The 23,003-nt window shown below is 37.9% G+C and overlaps 1 protein-coding gene across 2 annotated transcripts in view; it reads right to left on the minus strand.

The window, feature by feature from the left end:
- Positions 1-15,111: 15,111 nt before the first annotated feature.
- Positions 15,112-23,003, minus strand: part of PCSK6 (proprotein convertase subtilisin/kexin type 6) — a 250,644-nt gene continuing 242,752 nt past the window's right edge. For both annotated transcript variants that reach the window (XM_027852143.1, XM_027852144.1), the window contains 3 exons: positions 22,581-22,710; positions 18,051-18,163; positions 15,112-16,705 (listed from right to left, as the gene is read on the minus strand). In XM_027852143.1, the coding sequence (XP_027707944.1) occupies positions 16,608-16,705; positions 18,051-18,163; positions 22,581-22,710 (341 nt within the window). In that variant the 3' untranslated portion in view covers positions 15,112-16,607. The remainder of the gene's footprint in view (positions 16,706-18,050; positions 18,164-22,580; positions 22,711-23,003) is intronic.

Raw genomic sequence — 23,003 nt, forward strand, 5'->3', positions numbered from 1 at the left:
GAATTAAAAGTATCTTTGATGAGCATATTAGTAGGGAATAAGCAGGTAATCATAAGCAACAATGAACACTGGACCACATTTTTACTATTTCATAATTGATTCACATTGGAAATATTCTCTGCCCCTGAGGACTTGCCTCCTGATTGGTGGCTGGTTCATCCCAGAACCTTCAGTTTAAGGAGAAGGCCTAGATTAATGATGTCTTCATCCCTCTCCAGGCTGCATTGCTAACTCATTTGTCAAAGATTTTCTCTATTATGCCCTGACTCTGGGTATCTTCTTCCCCCCTCCCCCCTTCCTGCTTCTCAGCTCCCTTTTATGTTGTCTTCCTCCATTAGAATATAAGCTCATTCAGGTCAGGGACTGTATTTGGTTCTATTTGTATCCCCAGCACTTAGCATAATACCTGAAAGTTAGTGCTTAATAAATGCTTGTTGAATGATTGACTGAGAGATAATATAACACCCTATTGTGTTTATTGTTTTTTAAAAAACACATTTGATTTGGTAGAGCGAAGTACCAACTTACAGACTATTTTGAAAGGGTATGCCCCATCCACAAACAAAAGTCATTTAAGATTCCTCAAAGGATATAACAAAAGAAATCATCATATTCAAGGATCTCCCAATCATAGAAATCAGGGAAAGCATAAAAAGGTAGATATGCAGGGCATCCCCAAAGTCTTAATGCAGTTTTAAATATTAATAGGTTACGGCTACCAGCAGAGCACTCAGGCTGTTTATTCTTTGCCCTAGCCATATGGCCAGTCCATTTTCCCTTCCAGTTATACAATTTCCTATTATCTGTTATTTCTGTTCTTCTCTAAAGTTCCTTGTTGATTATATGCTGCAGCCTTCTTATAGTCATTTTCCAAAAAGCTTGAAACTACACTGAGGCTTTGGGGACACTCTGTACATATGTGGAGCAAGGGTGAGTTGGCCTTTGGAGCCACTACAGGGAGCATGCTTAGAGTTGTCATTCCTAAAGTTGTCTGCCACCGAAATGTATGAAATCCAGTACAGAACCCAAGCTGAAAAGGAATTTGCTATGGATAGTGAGGTTTTCCATGCTTCTCTTTGCAGAAGACATTTTATATCATTACAGATGACGTTGATTTCATCAAACCTCAGAACACCACAGAATCCCCTGACGTCTATAACCATTCAAAAGAATTTGGCCTGGTCATCCATAAAGAAAAGATCAAGTGGATGAAGAATGTTTGTTGCCCAGATTATAACATGTATTTGCATGGGCAACCTATAGAATTTGTCCATCAGAATGTAGTATATCTGCGAGAGGCATTACAGATGGACAATGTATTGGACCCAGAGTTAAACAGGAGAATGAAAGAAGGCCAAATTGCCTTAGGAAATTATAAAAGTCCATTAATGACCCAAGCTTCCCATGAAGATAAGGACCTATCTTTTTAACACCAATATGCTACTGCTATTGTATGTCAGTGAGACATGGAATACAATAGTCTCAAGAGAATTAAAAATTAATGTCACACAGAGGGCAATCATTATGAGCTGGCTGCAATATAAAACTCAATGAGGAACTTTGGAGACAAACAGGAGTAAAAGATAATATTAAGACATTGTATAATTGGAAGGGAAGATGAACTGGTCATATGGCTAGGGCAAGGAATGATAGGTAGACAGATTGAGTGCTCCATTGGTATCCTTGCAATATCAGAAGAAAGTGAGGAAAGCCTTCAGCCTGTTGGCTAGGTCTTTTGTTTTCAACTTCTGGTTAGATATGATCAAGAATCTCACAGAATAGGAAGGTATGGACAAGTTGCAATCTATATTGTTGGAAGGAACTTCTAAATTGGCAAGATCACAGATCCATTTTAATATTTGAGTGTCCCCAGCACTTAGCACACAGCATACTCTTAATCTGCTTGTTGAGTTGAACTGGATGGTTAAAGTTGTGTGTTAAAAGCAAATGTAAAAGTCTTTAAAGACCCTTATAATCTGCCAAATGATTTCTCCTTCAGAAAATAATTCCTGCTTATTGTTTTGATTTAGTTTTTATTGAGCAGTACCAGTATACTGGGAGATAAACAAAAAGTTATAAGGAATATGGCAAGATCAACAAAATAGCTGAGGGTATAAAAAAAGGAACTAGGACAGTATGCCTTTTGGGTTAGGCATACAAAAGAAGAGAAGGAAAGGGAAAGGAAATTAAAGGAAGGGAAGGGAGGAGAGGAAAAGGGAAGGAAGAGTAAGGGAGAGGAGAGGAAAGAAAAGAGAAGAGAGAGAAGGAAACAGGGAAGGGAAGGTAAAAGAATGGAAGGGAAAAGAAGGAAAAAGGGAAAGAGAAAAGGAGTAGAAGGGAAAGCAAAAGGGAAGAGGGGACGGGGAAGGGGACAATGGAGGTAAATTTTGGAAAAATAGAAGACAGGAAAATAATTGTGAAAGATGGTAGGGGTGGATGGATGGGAGAAAAAATGTTCAGAAATGTGTTAGTAGATCATAAATAGCTTTAAGAAGTAGAACACCAGGGCCCAAAGGTACTGCATACTCAGGACTTCTTTATTGATTCTGCAGTATAATAATATTAAAGTTAATTTAAGAAATGCAAAATAAATTTTTGCTCTAAAATTTCTGTCACTGTGAGGTGTGACACAAGTTCCAAATAACACAGGAAAGCCAGTAAGGGGGGAAAAATCTACTCTCCCCCATCCAAAGCAAACAAACTCCACAGCTGGTGACAGAATGGTAAGGAACAACATAAATAAAGACTCCAGGGTTTCTATTCCCCATGATCTCTACCTGCACAATAACTGTATGATATTATAGTCCCTGGAGTAAGGAGAATGCTACTTCTGACACATACTGTGTGACCGTGGACAAGGCTCTAACTTTTCAGTGTCCTACGAGACTCATTGTCTAAGACTATAAATTGTAGAACAGTTGTAAATCTGTATTGATAGAGAGAATAACTTCTCTAGGGAGTTCCCTCCACTGGTAAAATTCAAAGGTACAAGCTAAAAATCAAACTGTGGCCTTAAGAACACCAGAAAGGGGTTGATTTTCAAAAGACAAGGATTTAGTGGAAAGTAGAAAGACAACTTTTTGATTTCTTATATTGTGATTTACACATAATGGAGTGGAGAATCACATGGCCAAAGACCATATATCAAAGACATATGTATATGAAAATTTGTGTGTGTGTGTGTGTGTGTGTGTGTTGTGTGAATGCACATAGAAATTTAAATCTAGAATAAACCACCTTCTTTTCCCTGTTGCCTTTGATATCATGCTCCAGGGTAGAGGCAAGAAGAGATACCTAATCAATGATATTCCTACTTAGTCTCCCCAAGGTCATATCCATTTTTAAACACCTGTAACTAGATTAAAAACATCTTGTCCATATTAACTTGCAATTAGAAATTTACCTAAGGTAATAGAATGCTAATGTGCTAGATCAAGTGTACAAAAGAGGCCAGTGCTTAAGGAGAGAGTAGTTTGAGGTTTTTGAAGAATCAGCTCTTAAGGTGTCTGAAAAATGCAAAATGCTTGCAAAAAAGTTCTAGATCTTATGTTACTAAAAAGGGGCAATTAAGGAAATATTCACAACTCCTAAATCATGAAACATGTTTCCTCTCTATAGAATCTTTATGAGAATAATCAAAACATGTGTTAAGGGCATTCTTGATGAAAATATGAGAAGGGAATAGGCAGATTATATCTTTACAGTCACACAATTGATTGAAAGATGTCACATCCCAATATACTTACTATTTGTTAACTAGAAAATTTTTTATTTGGTAAGTAGAATACTTTCTTAAAAGACATTTCCTAAGCATATTTCAAGACCATTTAACATCATTGGAAAGATATAATAACAGAGATTATTTGATAACTTTATTAATATCAAGTAACACACAAAATGGGGACATGTATATTTGCCAAAATATTTGCCATTGGTGTTTGCCATTTTTTAAGAAGATATAGAGATCAAAATCAAAATTTAATCCAACTGAACTAACATTTATTGAAAAGGAATTCCCTACAAATGATGAAATCCCCAGTGACTCTGGTTTGTGGGAGACTTTGTATTAATTACATCAGTCCCCAGAACACTAAAGAGCCTCCTAAGTGAGATTTATGATAATTCAAGTTTGTCCTATCCATCTTTGCAGGGAAAAAACCATGTGGATGAAGAATACCTATTTTCCAGTCTGATATGAAGTTCAAGGATTGTCAAAAGAGGTGATTTGTTAAAACATATAGCTTGAACAAATAAAGCAGATGGACAATAAACCCAAGCAGAATTGAATAGGAGGAAGAAAGGAGCCTGAATGGCATTGGGAAATTGCACAGTGCTTTTAGTGACTCCAAACTTCTCCCAGATACAAAGACCCATCTTTTTAACATCAGTATGTTTCCAGTAATATTTCATGGCTGTAAGTCATGGAATACCATAATTTCCAAAGAATTAAAATTAGGTCACTCAAAGGGCAAGAGAGAACACCTGGTAGGTATGGGAAGTTGCAACATATTGCCAAAGAAGAATTGTGTAGGAACAAAACATATAAAGGATATCATCAGAGAGATAGGCCTATCACATGGAGAATGAGGGATAATCATGATGGATAATGCCCTTAACACATGTTTTGATTATTCTCATAAAGATTCTATAGAGAGGAAACGTGTTTTATGAGTTAGGAGTTGTGAATATTTCCTTAATTGCCTCTTTTTAGTAAAATAAAATCTAGAACTTTTTTGCAATGATGGATAGATTATATGCTGTATTGGTGTCCATACAATGTCAAGAAATCTAGAAGTCCCCCATCATATTAGGTGTACCTCCAGTAGAAACTTTATGGGAGAATGTGAACAAGAGTCACACAGGAGGTGGAGACATGGAGGGGTTATATTCTGTTCTGGGGAATAGTCATGTCAATGAGAATAAACAGACTTGTTGGCTTGACTTGACAAGCTCACTTGAAGTAACAAAGTAATGACAGAAAAAAATGAAATATGGTTTATTGTTCTTGATTATTTTGAAAACAAACTTTGAATATTTCCTCTTCCCTCTGAACAAAAATTTCAGTGACATTGCTCACATGCTTGAGGAATGATCAGAGTAGGGGTCTACCAATATCATTACTTCTGTCATCTCTCTGTATCTCTAGAGCTTGAAAACTCTAGCGTATTTAGCCTGTTCCCTCTCTTGACAAATCCAATCAGACACTAAGGTCTGTCCATTCTTCCTTCCCCGATGTCTCCTTCATTTGTCCTTTTCTTTACATTTTCAGCCCCATAACCATATATTGTGCCCTCATCATCTCTTGCCAATACTACCGCAACAATCTCTCTCTCTCTTTTTTTTTTTTGGTGAGGCAGTTGAGGTTAAGTGACTTGCCCTGAGTCACACAGCTAGTTGCAACAACCTCTTAAAAGTTGTTCCTGCCTTTATTCTCTCCTCCCTTCAGTATATCCTATACATGCTGCCATATAAATCTTTCTAAAACACTGCATTGTACTTGGAAGTGACAGGGAATTTGTGGGGGATTTAATATGGAAAGATGGGGTGAACAAAGGGGTCTCTGTTAGTTTCAGCTATAGTAAGGACCACTGTCTGAAACTGGTCAGCAGAATGATATGCAACACTTGCTCCTCTATATCATGTAGGGCAAACCTCCTCAGGTAGTGAGTGACCAATAAAACTCCTTTATTTGTAATAATTGCCTGTGATACCTGTTGTGACTCTTTCTTGCTACCAGGGGACAGGATGAATAAAAAGGATTGCCCCAAACTTTCGTTGAAGCCTGAACCAAGTCAGGGATGTTGAAAGGTTCATATACAAGTGGCATTTTCACTGGGATTGCATTGAAATATACTGCTAGAAACATAACCTTCCTCACTTAATCTTTATCGCCTTTAGTAAAAGGTTTTTTTTTTTTGCTACCATATCATGGCTCCCACAGTTTGAACCTGAGTAATAATATACCACTACTCAAAAACCTTTCAAATTTCCTCTTGCCTAAAAATTCCTGTGCCTCAGTGCCTTCCCTTGTATCCTTGTACATAAAGTGTATTTAACCTCTTGTGACCTGAACTGTAGACATTTGAGTATATGTAATGCTCAGCCAGTGCTAACGACCAGCTGTCTTTTATGCAACAATTTCATTATTGCCTACATAAAATCTTTGCTCAAACAAATATCATGACTCACTGTTCCCCAGATCCGGTGACTTGGACAACATTAGGTAAATACCTATTGAATTTCTTCTTGAATTTGAACATATTATATGTTTTGCTCACACCAATCTCTCTGCCTAGAGTACCTACCTTCTTTTAATGTCTGTCTTTCAAGATCAAGTGCAAATCTTACCTCCTCTATATAGATTTCATCTGATCTGGATGCTTTTCCTAACTCTGTGTGTGTGTATGTGTGTGTACCCGTGCGCACGTGCCATTTCTACTTCACCTAAAGTCACATTTGGGACTGTAGTGTTAAGATTCAATTTAAAAGGTTCTCTGTCCTTCACGGTGAAAAGTTTGTTATAATCATCTTTACAGATCTTTTCCATTTTTATTTTATTTGGCCTTCTGCATTCATTCTTAAAAGTCCTTGGGGTGACCATGCTTGGTGACTATGGTTGGTTACTAAGCGTTCAATAAACTGGTCTTACCCTCCACCATGTCTCTCTGCTTTGTAAGAAAATACTATTCATGATAGTTTATCATCTCTCTTCATAAGGTATTACAAGCAAGTTTATATTCTAAACTGATATGGCCTTTGTCTGCCATATTCCTCTGCTGGGCAAATAAGTCAGATGTTTGCTGACTAAGGCTGTTTTGGTTTCCTTGTTGTGGCAATAGATTTATAACAGTTAAACTTCTATATAAAATATTGTAATCGATGTTGATGTCATTTCTGACGTCCACTTTACATTACTCATTGCTGATTACTTGTTTACATAGTTCAGGATTGACTTATTTGAAATATATGCTGTATCTTTTTTCTCATTCTTCTTTCCTCTTGACTTTTACTAATTTTGATCTTTGCTCTAACAAATCACTGGTCTGAATGTACATACACATTGTTATTGATGTGGAAGTTATCCTTGAGTCAGCTGTCTGTGTATGGTGAGATAGCAGTGTACTATCATTATAACAACAACTCACATTTATATGATGTTTTGAAGTTCATAAAGCACCTTTCTTAGAATGTCTCCATGAATATATTGTTTTCTCTCTCTCTTTCTCTCCTGTCTTCCTACCACCACTCTGTCTCTTTGTGTCTCTGTCTCTGAGACTCTCTCAGAAGAGTCTTCTCTCAGACTGAGAGTCTTCTCTCTTCCTACTCTGTCTCTGTTTCTCTTTGTCTGTTTCTCTATGTCTTTGTCACTCTCCCTCTTTCTGACTCTCTGTCTCTCTTTCTCTCTATTTCTCTCCCAGTCTCTCTCTGTCTCTATCTGTCTGTCTGTCTGTCTGTCTCTCTTCTACTTGTAGCCCAGGGGAACTTGCTTTTTTTAAAAATTTTTTATTTTTTTATTTTTTAACATTTGTTTTGAAAACTTTGAGTTGCAAATTCTCTCCCTTTCTCCCTCCCCATTCCCCTTACTGAGAAGGCAAGCAATTCCATATAGGTTATATATGTGTAGTCATGTAAAACATATCCATAATAGTCATGTTGTGAAAGAAAACATAGACAAAAAAAAACTCAAGAAAAATAAAGAAAGTGGAAAAAAACCCAAAAACAAGTTGCTTCAATCTGTATTCTGATACTGTCAGTTCTTTCTCTGGGGATGGATAGCATTTTTCATCCTAAGTCCTTCAGAGTTGTCATGGATAGTTGTATTGCTGAGAATAGCCAGGTCCTTCACAGCTGATCATCTTACAATATTGCTGTTACTTTGTACCCAGTACATTTCACTTTGCATCAACCCATGTAAGTCTTTCTAGGTTTTTCTGAGAGTATCCTGCTCATCATTTCTATAGTACAATAGTATTCCATCATAATTACATACCATAACTTATTCAGCCATTCCCCAATTGATGTACATCCCCTTAATTTCTAATTTTTTACCCCCAGAAAAGATCTGATATAAATATTTTTGTACATATAGGTACTTTTCATTTTTTAATTTCTTTTGGGATACAGACTCAGTAGTGGTATTGCTGTGGCAAAGGGTATGCACGGTTTTATAGCCCAGGGGAACTTTCTGAAGAATTAATTAGACACTTCTCTATGCCCATTATTCCCAGTCTCCACTCCTGCATTAGCTGGGATTTCCATGCCGGTCTTCTGGGCATTCTCTTGGGGAGCTCCTTGTGCTGTTAGGCTCAGGATTCCAGTGTCCATTAGGAAATTTCTACTGGCACTGATCCTCCTTCCAAGAGCCACACCCCTTCCAAGGACAAGTACTGGGAGCAAGCACTGTGTCAGGTAGTTTAACACCACCGATCTAGTCCAGCCCTCTCATTTTACAGATAAAGAAACTGAAGTTGAGCTTAAATACTTGTCCAAGATCACATGGCCAGTAAGTGGTGCAGTGTCTAAAGCCAGGTCCTCTAACTACAAATTTAGTCCTACACTAAAAGATTAAAAACATTGTAGATTGTTGGTACAAACTTTCAAAACATACATCTGAATGAAAAGCATTTAGTAAGTACTTACTCTGTGCAAAGAGTAAGTACTGGGAGGACCTGGCTAGAAGCAAAATTGGTGGCTTAGGGGGAATGCTATCACTGCCTGTAAATGGCGGTTGGTCCGCAGTTGGTGGTAATTTTGGTGAGGTGGGTGGTCCCCTTTCCCACAATGGAATGCTTGGGGGACACTTCTATTCCCATGATTCTTGCATTCAGTGTCCTGGACTGTAGGGTAATCAAGGTGGTGGTAGCTTGCCTTGTCCCTATCAGGTGACCTCCTGCTTCATTTGCCTTTTGCTTTAACAAACAGGAAACTGCTAAAAGGGTAAGGTTGTATGTGTACCATCCATCACAGTCATGATATGTTTAACCTAACTTTTCTGGATTATATACAGCAGGGGGTTCAAATGAGAGGACAATGGGGGTTTGTATGATGTCCTGAAATAAACAAACAAAAAATCCTTTAAAAAAAGAAAAGGAAAAACAAACAAACAAAAAGGGAAAATAACAGGAAACTTCGAAAATAAAAAAAGCACATACAATTCCAGAGAGCACCACATGGTGGGGTTACTCAATGAGATAGCTTTCTCATTTCTTTAAAAAAAAAAAAAAAGAGCTGAGCAGTATGGTATTTATTTATTTATTTATTTGTGGAAAACATGTACACTTTTTTTTTCTTCCATGGCAAATGAACACTGCCTCACAGATGGTTTTCTTCATCTCTGTTTGGCAAAAATAAAATAGCTTTGGAAAGAATTCCCTCTTTGGATTTCCATTTCTTAACTACTCTGTTGGCAAAAGATAATGTGCCTGTATAGAATTTTTCTGAACAAAGTGAAAAACTTCTTTGTCTCCTATTACCATTCCAGTATAATGAGGCATTTCATCTAAACATTGGTTAAGTGACTTTAAAATGAAGCTGGGGTAGCTGTGGGTGACTCCAGTTTAAATTCCTGTGGGAGGAGTGAATTAAGAGGAACCCTATGCAACAAAAAGGTTAACTTTCTTTGGTGCATGATGGTGGTGCTCTTCGGTCAACAATGAAGATTTGTGTTGTGATACTTGTAGTGAGGTGTGAGGAAACATGAAGAAACAAAAATAGGACCATGTGCTAAATAGAATATGGGGATGTGGGACTTCACTCTCCATCAGACAGGAAGCAGACTCATAGAGCTTTTGATTCTGGCTTAAGAGAAGGCTTAAAGAATGAATTTGATGCGTTAGGGTCCTTGCTTGCTCATCCTCTCTCTCTTTTCTTTACTCTTCCCAATCCCCCCTCACCCCCGGCACCTTTTGAGGAACTGGTTCCAAAATCAGAGGACATGGGTACGAATCTGATTTTTCATGCCTATCACCCATATGGCCTTCAGCAAGGCGTGATCTCCCTGGGTCTGTTTCTTCATTTGTAAAATGAGATATGTGGAGTAGATGGTCTTAGAGGTTCCTTCCTACTCTAGCTCCATGATCCTTTGGTCTTTTTGAAGCAAATTGTTTCACAGAACGTTTTCCCCTATATCATTGATGACCCAGAGCAAAGACTGTTCTTCCTTCCTGTCCTTGTATCTCCATAGCCCGATACAGTGCCCTGCATATAATTAGGTGCTTGATAAAAGTTATTCGAAGTTGAAAATGCTCTCTAGGTCCTCTCTTTAGGACTCTGTCTATATGTGGTAAAATCCTTTCCGGTCAGTCAGTGTGTGATCCCTGTCCTAAAGCTCACTGGTATGGAACTCTCTCCTCATTGGTAGAGATGAGTGCAGTGCTCTGAAGAGTGGGGTGGAGTTGGGGAGAACCAGGAGGGCTTCAGTTCTCTACCAGTCCCTTTTAAGCCCCTTTTGGGGCTCTTCAAGGCAAGTCCCCTTTGGGCACTCATCAAACTTCAAGTCTTCTTTGGGGCTCAAGTACTGGGGTGCTTTGCGGGCTTCTGCCAACCCCATTTCAGCTTGCTAAAGGAAGATTCTGAGAAGATGAGAGAGGAGCTGGCAGTTTCCATCATGTCCTTATTTTCCAGCTTGCAACTCTATAGAATGCAGGCAGTTTTCCTTTGGGTGAGATCAAGGACATTCTTGGGTTAAGCTGAGTTATCTCAATCCCAATGGGAGAGCTTCTTCCCTTTGTATTATCAGGTATTTCTTCTCTTATATATGCCTTCTCTGATTTCTGTTTTCCTATGATTTGGACAAATGGATTTCTTTGCTATTCTCCATGTATGTTCATTGTGGAACTGGTATTTAGTGGGAAAGGGGTCAAGTCTTGGATATAGAGCTTGGGGTCCTCCCTTTCCCCCAGAAAAACAAAGCGATCAGAAGTTAGCATGAACCTAATCATATCTCCTAGACTAATAATATTTAAGAGAGGAGATAGATGTAATTCTAGCCTGGTACCCCACTTCTCCCCGAGGAGAGCAGAGAGTGGCCTCTAGCCTCAATCTCCTTCTTCCCTTCCTAGCAGGAATAAAAGTCTTCCTTAGAGAAGGGTGAGGCTTGGCAAGGGGGAGAAGAGGGCTAGAGATGTCTAGTCTGCTTCCCTTCCAGCCCTGCTGTGCATGGGGCAACTCTTGCCTATAAGTACTTATTAAACACCTCCTATGTGCTAGGGGGTACAGGTATAAAGAATAAAACAATCTCTGCTTACAAGGAGCTTACACTGTAGAGGGAGAGACAGGTACATATGAAAATACATACAGCATAAATATAAAGATTGAGGTGGCAAATAAGAGCAGTGGACTAACTTGGATTCTTGGTCTAGAGCAGGTGTGGGGAACCTGTGGCCTTGAGGCCACATGTGGCCCTCTGGATACTCAGGTGTGGCCTCTTGACTGAATCCGCACTTTACAGAACAAATCCTTTTATTAAGGGTCCTCCACCCCCGGGCTAGCCCTTCCAGTGTTTGACCCTGCAAGTCCCAAATAACAGGGCCAAAGCTTTTTCAACTGATCTACATAAAGTTGAAAGTGTTCTCTATCTCCTCAAATTTTTAAAAAAGAACTTTATCTAAATGTTTCCTTTGATGCAATCACTCTCTACCTTCATCATACTTATCTGTGTACAAATTTTATCTCCACCATGCCCTTAAAGAGGGTAAACTCCTTAAGTATAAAGACTGTCATTTTTGTTTTTGTATTCCATGGACTAGCACACCTTGCGCACGGTGGATACTTGATACATGGCTGTTGAAGTGAAATGTTTGTTGAATGTTCTGTAATGTTCCTTTGAATCCCTTGCTTCTCTGACAGCAAATCAACAGATAATTACTGACTTCTGGTTTTAATGCTAGAAAAGACTAGATAATCTTAATCTTAGTATTTGTATTTTTAGCCACCAGGGGGTGCTCAGGGCCAGTTAGCAGACCCTCTTTATTGATGAAAGCCCGGCACTGACAAACTTGTGCTTACTCTGGTGACTGGTTATATATTCCACCCAATATACTAAAGGGTGTTCAGGAGGAAAAGGCCAAGCTCTCTACTTTTCAGAGGTCAGGTGACTCATGTAGCCTGGCTCTATTTAGTTTCTTTCTGAGTCCTTCATTAGTCCAGGGGTATGGTCAATGTGGATTTATCCAGTTAGAATCCTCAATCTCTTTCCACACGAAAACATCTGTCCTCTTCCTTTCCCTGTTGCATTTCAATGGACCTCAATCACATAGCATAGCATAATGGAATTGATCATACAAGCATTACTGGACTGTATACAGTACTTTACTTATTATTATAAAAGTAAAATGAATAAAATCAAATATACTAAAAGTCTGTACCCACTGCTCCTTTCAAGCCTCATCTTCCCCAAACCAATTTAGAGATATGCCTCTAATGTGAGTTCTTGGACATAGTTCAAGTGTTTAGACTCAGTGTTCTTTGAGAGCTAACAAGTATTTCTCACTTGCTTTTCTAATCATGGCTTCTGGAAGGGTCAAAGTCCAATTAGTTGGGAAACTCAGGAAACTTAGGTCAGCTCTTGATGCCACTGTTTTTTCACTTGTCTTTCTGTCATTGTAAGAAGCATCTTGTCACTTTTTGAATGATTCTCAGCACAGATGGCTTATTTGTTAGACTACATGAAGCTCTAATCATTTGTCACAACTTGTTCTTTGCTAGTGGAGAGGTAGAATGAAGTCAAGGCCAGGCCTAGGCATGGAGAAAAGCTCCTTCAGTTCCCCTAACTATTTTACTTCCTGATTCTCTGCCTAGTCTTCACCTACATCATTTCCACCCTTGTCCTTTGTTTCTTTCAATATTATTTTTATGGGTGGAGCTAACCAGAGATACAGGGCCCATGGCTCAGCATTTGGGGCATAAATATAACCCCTATGACATACTGATTGTCTTTTAAAAATTTCCCTAAACTGCATTTTCTCATTAATGAACTGATTCCCAGCCCATACTCTACTATACATATAGAGCTATGTAAGTGGCCCACGCATGAGTGATAGATGGGCTATCCCTCTGAAACCCACCTCCCAACAAACTCATTTCTTTTGAGAGTACCACCATGCTCATTCAAACCTTGGATAACCTTTCTCCTCCTCCCTCTCTCTTCTTCCTGTATTCTGGGTGCTGATCATAGCCTCTTTCATTTAGTAGGTGCTTAATAAATAGAATTGGATTGTTGGATTGGAAGCTACTCATAGGTCTCTATGAAGACACTGAAAATGTTATTTGTTCCCTCAATAATGTTTGTCACTTCACAACGGATATCTGATAAAGAGCAAAAATGGAGGAGACAGTTTCTAATGTTGGTATCAAGTACTCTTGGACTATACATTTTCACACACTTAAGTTATAAGCTCTCAGAAGCTAGTGATATGTGTTTAACTATGTAAATATGTTAAAAATTCTGTTCATGTTCCTCTCCTGTCAGATTTGTAATTGAACTGTAATTGAATTACCTTATATTTTCGAAGTGGCTTGCTAAGTCTTGAAACTACAACTAAAGAAGCACAGATGCAGTATTATCAGTGTAAGGTTGGAGTTGATTGAGTCCATCAATTATCTCACCCCACTTAAAATGACAAGATGCTACACTCTGATGTCTGTCATTGAGTAATATCATTCAATCAGAGCTGTGAAGTGTGAGCAAGGCCACACAAATCTATGGAATCAGTTACAGATTTTAGACTAAGTACGGAAAAATCTTTGGTCAATTGAGTCACTAAATGAAAAGAAGTGATGTTGCAGAGGAAATATGTTGAGGAAACTTGGTCACCTGTCTGGGTTATCCATAAAATATGAGACCATTTTTGGACCCCAAGGATTTGAAGGTCTGGTAGGTTGGGGTGAATTCTTATAGCCAAGCTCTGAGAAGGAAGTGCTTTGAGAGGTAAGAAGAGAAAAGCCCTGGCCTCAGCCTCAGTTTCTCTGTCTTTTTCTTACACCTCCTGACTTCCCGGGCCTTAGTGAGAGGAGGATCTCATGATCTTTGGAGGGCTGTAGGATTTGAACTTTTTCATCAGTATACTAGCAGTGTCCCAGGAACAGTAGTGGCAAATGGTAGTATTTGCATCAGGAGACAAAGATAGACTAGATATGATGAAGAAAGGAAATTCAAGGCTCTCTAAAGAGCCCAGCAAAAAAAGCTACACTGTACCTAAGAGGGGCATCTTGAGGGCTTCAGCAAAAGAACTTCTAGGAGTTCTAAGTTACCTCTTAGCCGCATGTGCTCCCTGAGCTTAAACCCTCTTTCTCCTGGACTCTGAATTAATTTGTTGGAGAGTATGTCACAGACTTTTTGGGGGATTAGAGGGAGATGTTTCATATTTACTGTTCTTACCATACCACCTTAGGAAATATCTTTTTCTAAAAGACAACTAAGTCTGACTAATTGATATCAACTGATAATAAATGGGGGAAACACAACAGTGGGAGCTTATGAGCTACAGTATTAGAAAGACATCCCTTCAGGGCCATCCCTAGACCTTAAGGCATTAGTAGTTACTGAGCTCTGGGGACCCAACCCAACAATTGCAAGTGAGTGTTGGGAGAGTAACTCCAGAATATGAGATGAACACACAGTTGGCACTGGAAGTGAAATTAGTTTTCCTTCAACAGACTTGACTATAGAGATGAGGAGGAGCTTATTTCCTTGTAAGATCCCTTAGTATTTTTTATTTTCCAAAGTCTGAGGAGTGCTATATTCTGTCTTTTTTCTCACTCAAACCCCACAACTCAACTTATGGCTCTGAGTATTTTCACAATAAGGTTAAAAACAGATTATTAGCTTCCTATCTCTTGTTTGCTTTCTCCCTTATTTCTATCATAAATGATACATTAAAACTGGACTTCTCAACTTTACCATTTCAATATTTCTTAAATTAAAGAGACGCAAACTTTGTATGTAGACAAACAAAACAAGATAGCACATATACATTCCACTATATATTTCCATTTCACATCATTAGTAACTATTTTAAAAATTTTGGTGAATTAGAAAGAAATACAGGCGCTTTTATTATGGGATGTTAATTGTTTTTATTAACTTAGTGCTTAAAATTTTATTCTCTTTGCTTTGTTTTTGTTTTGGGGTTGGTTTTTTTTTGTTTTTTTTTTTTGGTTGCTGATCCATGCAGCTCATGGTTCTCACCTGTTCCCGGAGGAAAAGGTCAGTACCTTAGAGATGGAAGAAAAGAATAGGGCAAAGTGGCAAAAAAATGCTATTCAAAGAAAATTTAAGGCAAAAATCCTGTTATTTCCATACTAAAATGAATTGATCAAGCAGATCTGTGCCTCTCACTGCAAAAATATGAAACACTTTTCAAAATAATTAACATTGGCAAAAATTAGAACACATAGCTTAAAAATGATATCCACAAATGTTTCAAGGTAGAATAAGTCATTCTTTGTCCATGTAGGCCCACAGTACACACAGAAATGTGTCCATTTGCCTTAAAAACACATCTACTGAAAAAAAAAACCTCACAGCTGCATAAGTTACTTAAAATAAATGTCACCAAATATATTTTAAAAGTAATTCCATAAAACAACAAGTGATTCTCTTAAAAATTAACTGAATGGGTTTTGATTTGCTTGACAAAATTGCTTAGTATAATTAGGGTTTTTTCTTGGCTTATTCATTGCAATGCCTAAGATACTCTGCCATCATACTCTGGAAGATTTTATCAGAGACATGTATTGATACAAGTAAAATGGCTTTACTGAGATTTAAAATTTAAAAAAAAACCCTCTGATACAAGATCTGCAGAATAATGTGGTAAACTGATCTCAGTAGTAGAGCTCTGTGAAGAAAGTAAGAATCTTCTGATTTGGCTTTTGGATTTGAATGGGTAAACCATTAATAACAGTTTCAGAATTAGCTTTATTAAGTAGAAATAGATACTACCCCTGGAGAGCATAAAACACATGGCCAAAAGTACAACGTATTTGGTCTCATCAAATGGCCAATTTAATTATTTTGCTTGACATTCAAGTTTGACTTATCCAATTCTTCACTGTATGTGTGGCTAGAATACAAATGTATTCTATTGTTTTATCTATCCTATATAGATTTACAGTGGTGCCATCTAATAGCACAAAGTGGGGAGAAACACCTTTTATGTTAGATTTCTTCCCTTCCTGCTTTGGTTTTAGAGATTCAGTTAACCCATGTTCTCACATGCTGCTATGAGTCCTGAGCATGGAATCTTTAAATTCTCTGCACTTCCATTTTGAGTCTGTTAAGAAGATTTGGCTAATAGGGCCAAGGTGCACAAGTTATATATCTATTGCAGCTCAGGGGACCCTGTGTTTGAAAGAATTAATATCACCATTTCAAAAATTGTCCCTTGAGACTTCCACAACAATAACAAAATTCCATCTTGTGTTAAAAAAGAGACAATGCTGAAGAAAAAAGTTCATGGTGAAATTAAAACTCTCAAACATAAAAGAGTATCCTCAACAGCACTATATGAAAACTCTCCCCAAACTGAAAAATACTTTGTCCTAAAGGTTGGGCAAAACTGGACTTGCAGGACACACTCTTTCTTGGGCACAGACACTGAATCACCCTATCCAGCCAGAAGACATGTCCGACAGCAAAGCTGTGTGAAAAGCTTCCGCTCACAGAGATTATTCGATTTCACCATTTCACAAAACATTTCGGCAGCTGAAGTCCCATGTTCATAGAAGAAAAAAAAAAGAGAGAAAATTTATAATGAGGCTTTTACATTAAGATGCCAAAAGGAAAGTGTGGAAAAGCTAATCCTCTCATGAAGAACAGCACAGTTCATTTTTTATGTATTATACAAAAAATCAAAAATTGCTAAATATGAAGATAATTTAAACAGGGATCTGTCTACCCTTTGAAAAGGAGTTAAAATTCTGAATCTTCAATTAAAAAGTTTTTTTGCTAATTGTAAATAGGTGCTGCCCTATTCATATCCCCATGGAACCTTCCCTCCTCACAGTCCCAGGCCATCCTTTATCACATAGGGGCAGCATAGTATAGTGCAATCAATACTGAGTTTGAAACTGGCTCTGTCAACTTACTATCTTGTATGACCTCAAGTAAGTCACTTAACCTCTCTGGGCTTCAGTTTGCTCATCTGTAAAATGGGGTGAGGATGTTTGGAACTGCAGACTATTGTGTCTTTTAGCTATGAATCTCGTGATCATGGTTTCCTACATAGATGGCGATACAAGGATTGCTTAGATCAGAGGAGGGGAACCTGTGGCCTTGAGGCCACATGTGGCCCTCTAGGTCCTCAAGTGTGGCTCTTTGACTGAATCCAAACTTCATAGAACAAATCTCCTTAGTAAAAGGATTTGTTCTGTAAAACTCAGACTCAGTTAAAAGGCTGCACCCAAAGGCCTAGAGGCCACAGATTCCTCTAATTATGCCTATATTGGCCATCATATTTCTAGAATGGTAGAAACAGTGCAAACCATTAAAAATAAAAAAAAAATTTTAAAAACTTTCAGTGAAAACACTAATAGCATATTGGGCGTCTGGTGTCAAGCCAGTGATTCTGAGCAGTGTGTGAGATGATACTTCAGAAAGTAAGATTGTCTTCAAATGGTTTGACAAAGCATAGAGGGAAAGACAACCAAACGAAGACTCGGAAGACCTACATTCTAGTCTCTGTTTAGCTACTAACTAGCTGTGTGGCCTTGAGCAAATCACCTTACTTTTTTATATTACAATATCTTTACCTGCTAAATAAAGGTTGTGTAATCTCTAAGGTTCCCCCATGTGTTTTCAAATTCTAAGGAATCAACTGGAAAATTCCCAAGAAAGTCAATTCAATATTAAGAAAGTATGATTAGAAGAGGTGAATTTCTCTTCTCTTTTTTTCTTAAATGATGTAATGAAGATGGAGTCCTACTCAAAACTTAATAATGCAACTTTAAGGATATAACTTATGTTTGGTATTCTCCCTCTCTTATTCTGTAACTTTGGACAGTTTATAGTGAAAGATGAAATTCAGTTCAGTTATATTAGGGTTACTGACCATTGCTGCAGGTATCATTTGCTATACATGTGTTTCCAACCAACATGAAACCAGCTTTACACTTGACACAATTCTTGCTAGAGCCTTCACAATGTAAACAATTTTCTTCACACCTGTTGGAGGAAATAAAGTGATAAACTCACTTGGGAAATGCTCTCCAACACTTCTCAAGTTCCCAACATGCTTCTGAGTGCTCTGGGTTGCTTTTGGTGAAACCTAACATATGGTATAAACAGATAATCCAATACAGAGACTGATTAAGATAGCTGATTCAAGGAAACAGGAAAATGGTAAGACATTACTTATACTCAAAGTAGAGCTCTGACCATATCACTCTCTTGCATAAGGGTAAATATGTTTAGGATATGACATGGTCTCCTTCTCCATGCCCATCTCTTGTCTTGGTCTGTGCCATACAAAAAGAGTTAAGATACTTAACAAAGATTTGTAATCGAGATGATGATGAGAGATTATACTTCTGGTAGGAATTTCAAGCATTTGGATTATGCCTCACTGACAAATATTCTTGTTGCTAGGATCTTCGTTCTGATAATGGAACAGTCACCCATCCAGAACAAGAGTTCTAGTGGTTTTGTTATGTGTGTGTTTTAAAATAAATAGCTGTAGTTATATGGCTTGAGCCAATTGAATGAATTTTCTTAGTCTAGTCCTTAGGGAACAGGCCTTCAGAGTTTCCCAAATCACTGTATCACTTTTCTTATCAACGTCAGCTAAGAACTGGATTGGCTACAATGGCAGAATTTCACAGAGGATGTTGAGAAGGCTGAATGATGTAAGTTGTCTGTGCCAGATTTATTTATTGGCAAAAGGAAAGTCTTAAGGATCCATCAATCCAGCATGTTTCCTGAACAGTTAAGTAAGGAAAATAGAATAGTTAATTTGTATTGTTACTAGCAAGTTCATATCCTAGCTTGAATTTTCCACTTCAGCCTTGTATTTAATAAGTATTCTCTGAGGCTATGTGTGGAATAATGTTGGTGTCCTGTGTTTCTGGAAAAAACTCCACTTCAATAGCAATTTGGTACATTTTAATGGAATATCAATAACAAAATCTGGGTTGTACTCGGAAAAGCTCTGGGAAGTGGGCAAGAGCCTTAAGGGAAATGAAGAAGTAGTAAAGGTGTTTCCGTGGGCATTGTTTGTCCTATAAAATTCATACTGAAGGGATGCCTCTTAACCTTATGTGGTTATCCTTAAAGTTGGCACATATTTAAACTAATGAGATTTACTATTATTAAAGTTCTTGATGTCCAGCACTTAGTACAGTGCCTGGTAGATAGTAGGAGCTTGAAAGACTTGGGTTTGAATCCTGGCTTCAACACTTAGATATGTATGACCATAGACAAGTCAATCAACTTCCTTATACTTCAGTTTCCTTATCTGTGAAATGGGATCATTCTTGTATTATTTACCTCATAGACTTGTAAGGAAAGTGCTTTATAAACCTTAAAGCTTTATAAAGATTATATGTATATATATAAAAATGTATATATATGCATATATGAATAAATATATGTAAATTATATATACATATATTTCAAGAAATGTCATGCTAATAAATTCAATATTTTATCAGTAGTCCAATTTTTAAAGTAACATGACAGGGCAGTATATGAGGTACTTTCTCTTTATCTCCAGTTATTAAATTGAACCACGGCTGTGATTAGGGTAGGACAGCTACTGGACTTGTGATTTGATTGTTGTAGGGAGCTTAAAGAAATTCTCTTGATTGATGCAGGAATGCACCTTATTTGCAAATTAGTGAGTTGCCCAAGATGCTAAGAGCTCAAGTTGCTTGCCCAGGGTCACAAAGTCAATATGAATCTGAGACAAGACTTAAGGCCACGTTTTTCTATCTCCCAGGCCATTTTTTTATAAATTACACCACACTGCCTCTCACCATGGCTGATTCAATAGCGGCTACCTTCTACCCCAAATGCTTTCAGGACATACTAATAGGATCATCGATTTAGAGTGGAAAGAGCCCATCTAATTCAATTCTCCCATTTTATGGAGGAGGAAAGTGAGGCCCACTGAGATGAAATGACTTGCCTATAGTCACATCTGTAGTTAGTGAAAGAGGCAGGACCAGAAGCTAGGTGCTAGGATGCCAAAGCTGGTGACTCTTCTCACTGCCTCCTGTAGAATATTCACACCAAGTCCTTGAACTTGAAGAAGAAGCAAGAATAGCTTTCATCCTTTGGGATTGAGGATGCATTATTAATGGAAGATATTATTATCATTCAATTCAAGCTTTCCCTGGGTTAGGGATATTTAGTTTAATTATACAAAAACCATCTGGGTGGTTAAAAGTAAAGAGTTTGCTTCAGAGAAGAATTTGGGGGCCAGATCAAGACTCAACAAGGACAGTTGAAGCTGAGCAAATTAGACCTGCAAGCTAACTAAAGATGTAGGGGGACATACATCATATATTTGTAAAATAATCAACACCAAAATTGGGTCTTTCATAAGATCATGGAAATGTATATAACTCATTGTTCTCTCATTAACTTAGTAAATCACTTTTAAAAAAGCAAAAGGGGGAAACAAACTGAAGCAGTTATCAAAAGACAGTCATCTACATCAAGCCCAGCGGTAGAGGGGGAACTCCTGTGGACATAATCAGTAAAAATGATGAATTGAGGCTTGTCGAAAGTTGGATTTCTGTCAAGGCCATCACAAGTGCTAATGAAGGAAAGAATACTCTCTTCCTTGCAAGTACCTGTCTAGAAATGGGAAGCCAGTTGTACTTGAGAAAAAATACAACTCCATTGGGAAGAGAAGGGGGGAAAGTCTGTCTTATTTTACAGATATTTATTAGAAAAATAAGTAATTAAAAATATTTTAAAAATATTTCTTGGTTACCATAGCACTTAGTGTATAAAAGTCAAAGGGATGCTTTTGTAATTGAACTGAGGTAAAGGGCTGCTGAAGAAATGATACCAATATTGTGTTCAACAGAGGGTACATGTAATAACTGTTTTAAGTCACAATAAGAACAATGCTTAGAACCGCTAAAATTAAAAGATAGCCTCTGCTACATTTTCTAAAGTTTAGAAGTCTAGCTGTCAGTATCCAGAAGCATTGTTCAATCAATTAAAAACACTTATTAAGCAGCTTTAATGTGACCCAGGCACTGTGTTAGGTCATGGAGATTTAAATATAAAAGTAAGACAATTCAATTGACCAAGTAGGGCCAATCAGTAAGCTGGGAGATATGGTCTGAGTCAGAGATGTCAAACACACAGCTCAGGCCCTTACTGCCCTGACAATCCGGACTGCAACCCAGACCAGGTTAAAATATAATTAGTAAATACTTAACAAAACAAATAAAAATACAATAGAACATAGATAATGTTAATATGTAGTTTTCTAAGTTTATATGCAGCCCACAGGAATCCTTACGTGTTGGTGTAATGGTGCCCTCATTTCTACTTGAATTTAACAATGCAGGTTTGGAAAGCTCTATTTGTAGAATGGTGAGTCAGGTTTTTTTTTTTTTTCTATGACCTGTACCACATAATAGCTCCAAGGGAAGCAGGGAAGAGAACCAACCATGTCCTAGGGATGGGCTGTGGGGAGTTGGGAAGAAAGGATAGAATTATACAGTGTTGGTTGCTTACCTGGAATCTAGCCGGATCCTGGGGCTCAATACTTTTGCTCATAACAACACCTATGAGAGATCTTTACACATCATGACCTTATTTCACACTGAGTGTCTCTTTGCCTGGATTGTGCCTGAAGTATTCCAGGTTATTCATGGATTCTTTGTGCAGATCCAGAACTGAAGGATACAGTAGCATCTCTTCACTGATATTGGACAAGCTTATATACAGTTAGGACAAATATGCCTATTGAAAGGGCAGTGCGGAAAAATGGATAGAGTGATGGACTTGGAGTCAGGAAGTTATGGGTTTAAATTCTGCCTCAAAAATTTAATAGCTGGGCAAGTCACATAACCTCTTTTGTTCTTAGTTTTCTCCTGTGTAAAATGGGGTCAGTAATTGTACTTACCCTACCAAAGTCTTTTTTGTCTTTTTTAAGATTTAACATGAAAGCTCACGTAAAGAGTTTTGCAAGCACAAAGTGCTATCCATTATTACTTCTGTGATCATTTTCCCTGATAGTAACAATATAAACTATATCATTTTGAAGAGGCCATACTTGTATATCTGTGATATAGTATAAAGAGTTCTGAACACAAGGGCTCTAATCTTGCTTTTGTCCTTAACTAGATTTATGATCTTGAGCAAATCACTTACTGCTCTCTCTCTCTCACTTTCCTCATCTATAAAATAAGGATAATCCTTGCCTTGAAAGTTTGGTATGGAGATTAAATAAGATAATGGACACAAAGAGCTTACACAAAGCCTACACGTAAACCCCACTCCCATGGGGACACTGACAGCCAATATACAGGTTTTGGTGCTTCCTGTGAGTTGCTTCATTGTCACATAATGAACCCCAATCCTATTTGGTCTCAAGAACTTCCAAGAAAGGATTACGTACCTTGCACACACTTTCTGCAGGAAACCTGGCACCTTGGCAAAATAAAATCCTTCATTGCAGCCCGGGACACATTTCTTCTCATGGATTTTAAAATTGTTGACACAATAGATACATTCTTCTTTGCCTGGCCCTGGAAAATACAGGAAAAGAAGCCAATTTTAAAAACCACAAATGATAATTACTGTGCAGTATCAATGCCACATTGTTCAAAGTGGGGCAGAGAGGTAACAGTGGCTCTCAGCCCAATTCAGTGACCCTTGGGTAAGGAAAGCAAGTTAGGCAGGCAGCTAAGTGAGTCCCTAGGCTGCACTCCTTAAGTGGTAATATTTGAGTACTTCAGAAGTCCAGTAGATGAAGATATTTAATAATCACATGCCTGGGGGACATAGAAGCAAAGTCAAAACATAATAATAATCCTGATAA

Source organism: Vombatus ursinus, unplaced genomic scaffold, assembly GCF_900497805.2.
Source record: "Vombatus ursinus unplaced genomic scaffold, bare-nosed wombat genome assembly UNPS02009205.1, whole genome shotgun sequence".
In the NCBI taxonomy this organism is placed as follows: Eukaryota; Metazoa; Chordata; class Mammalia; order Diprotodontia; family Vombatidae; genus Vombatus; species Vombatus ursinus.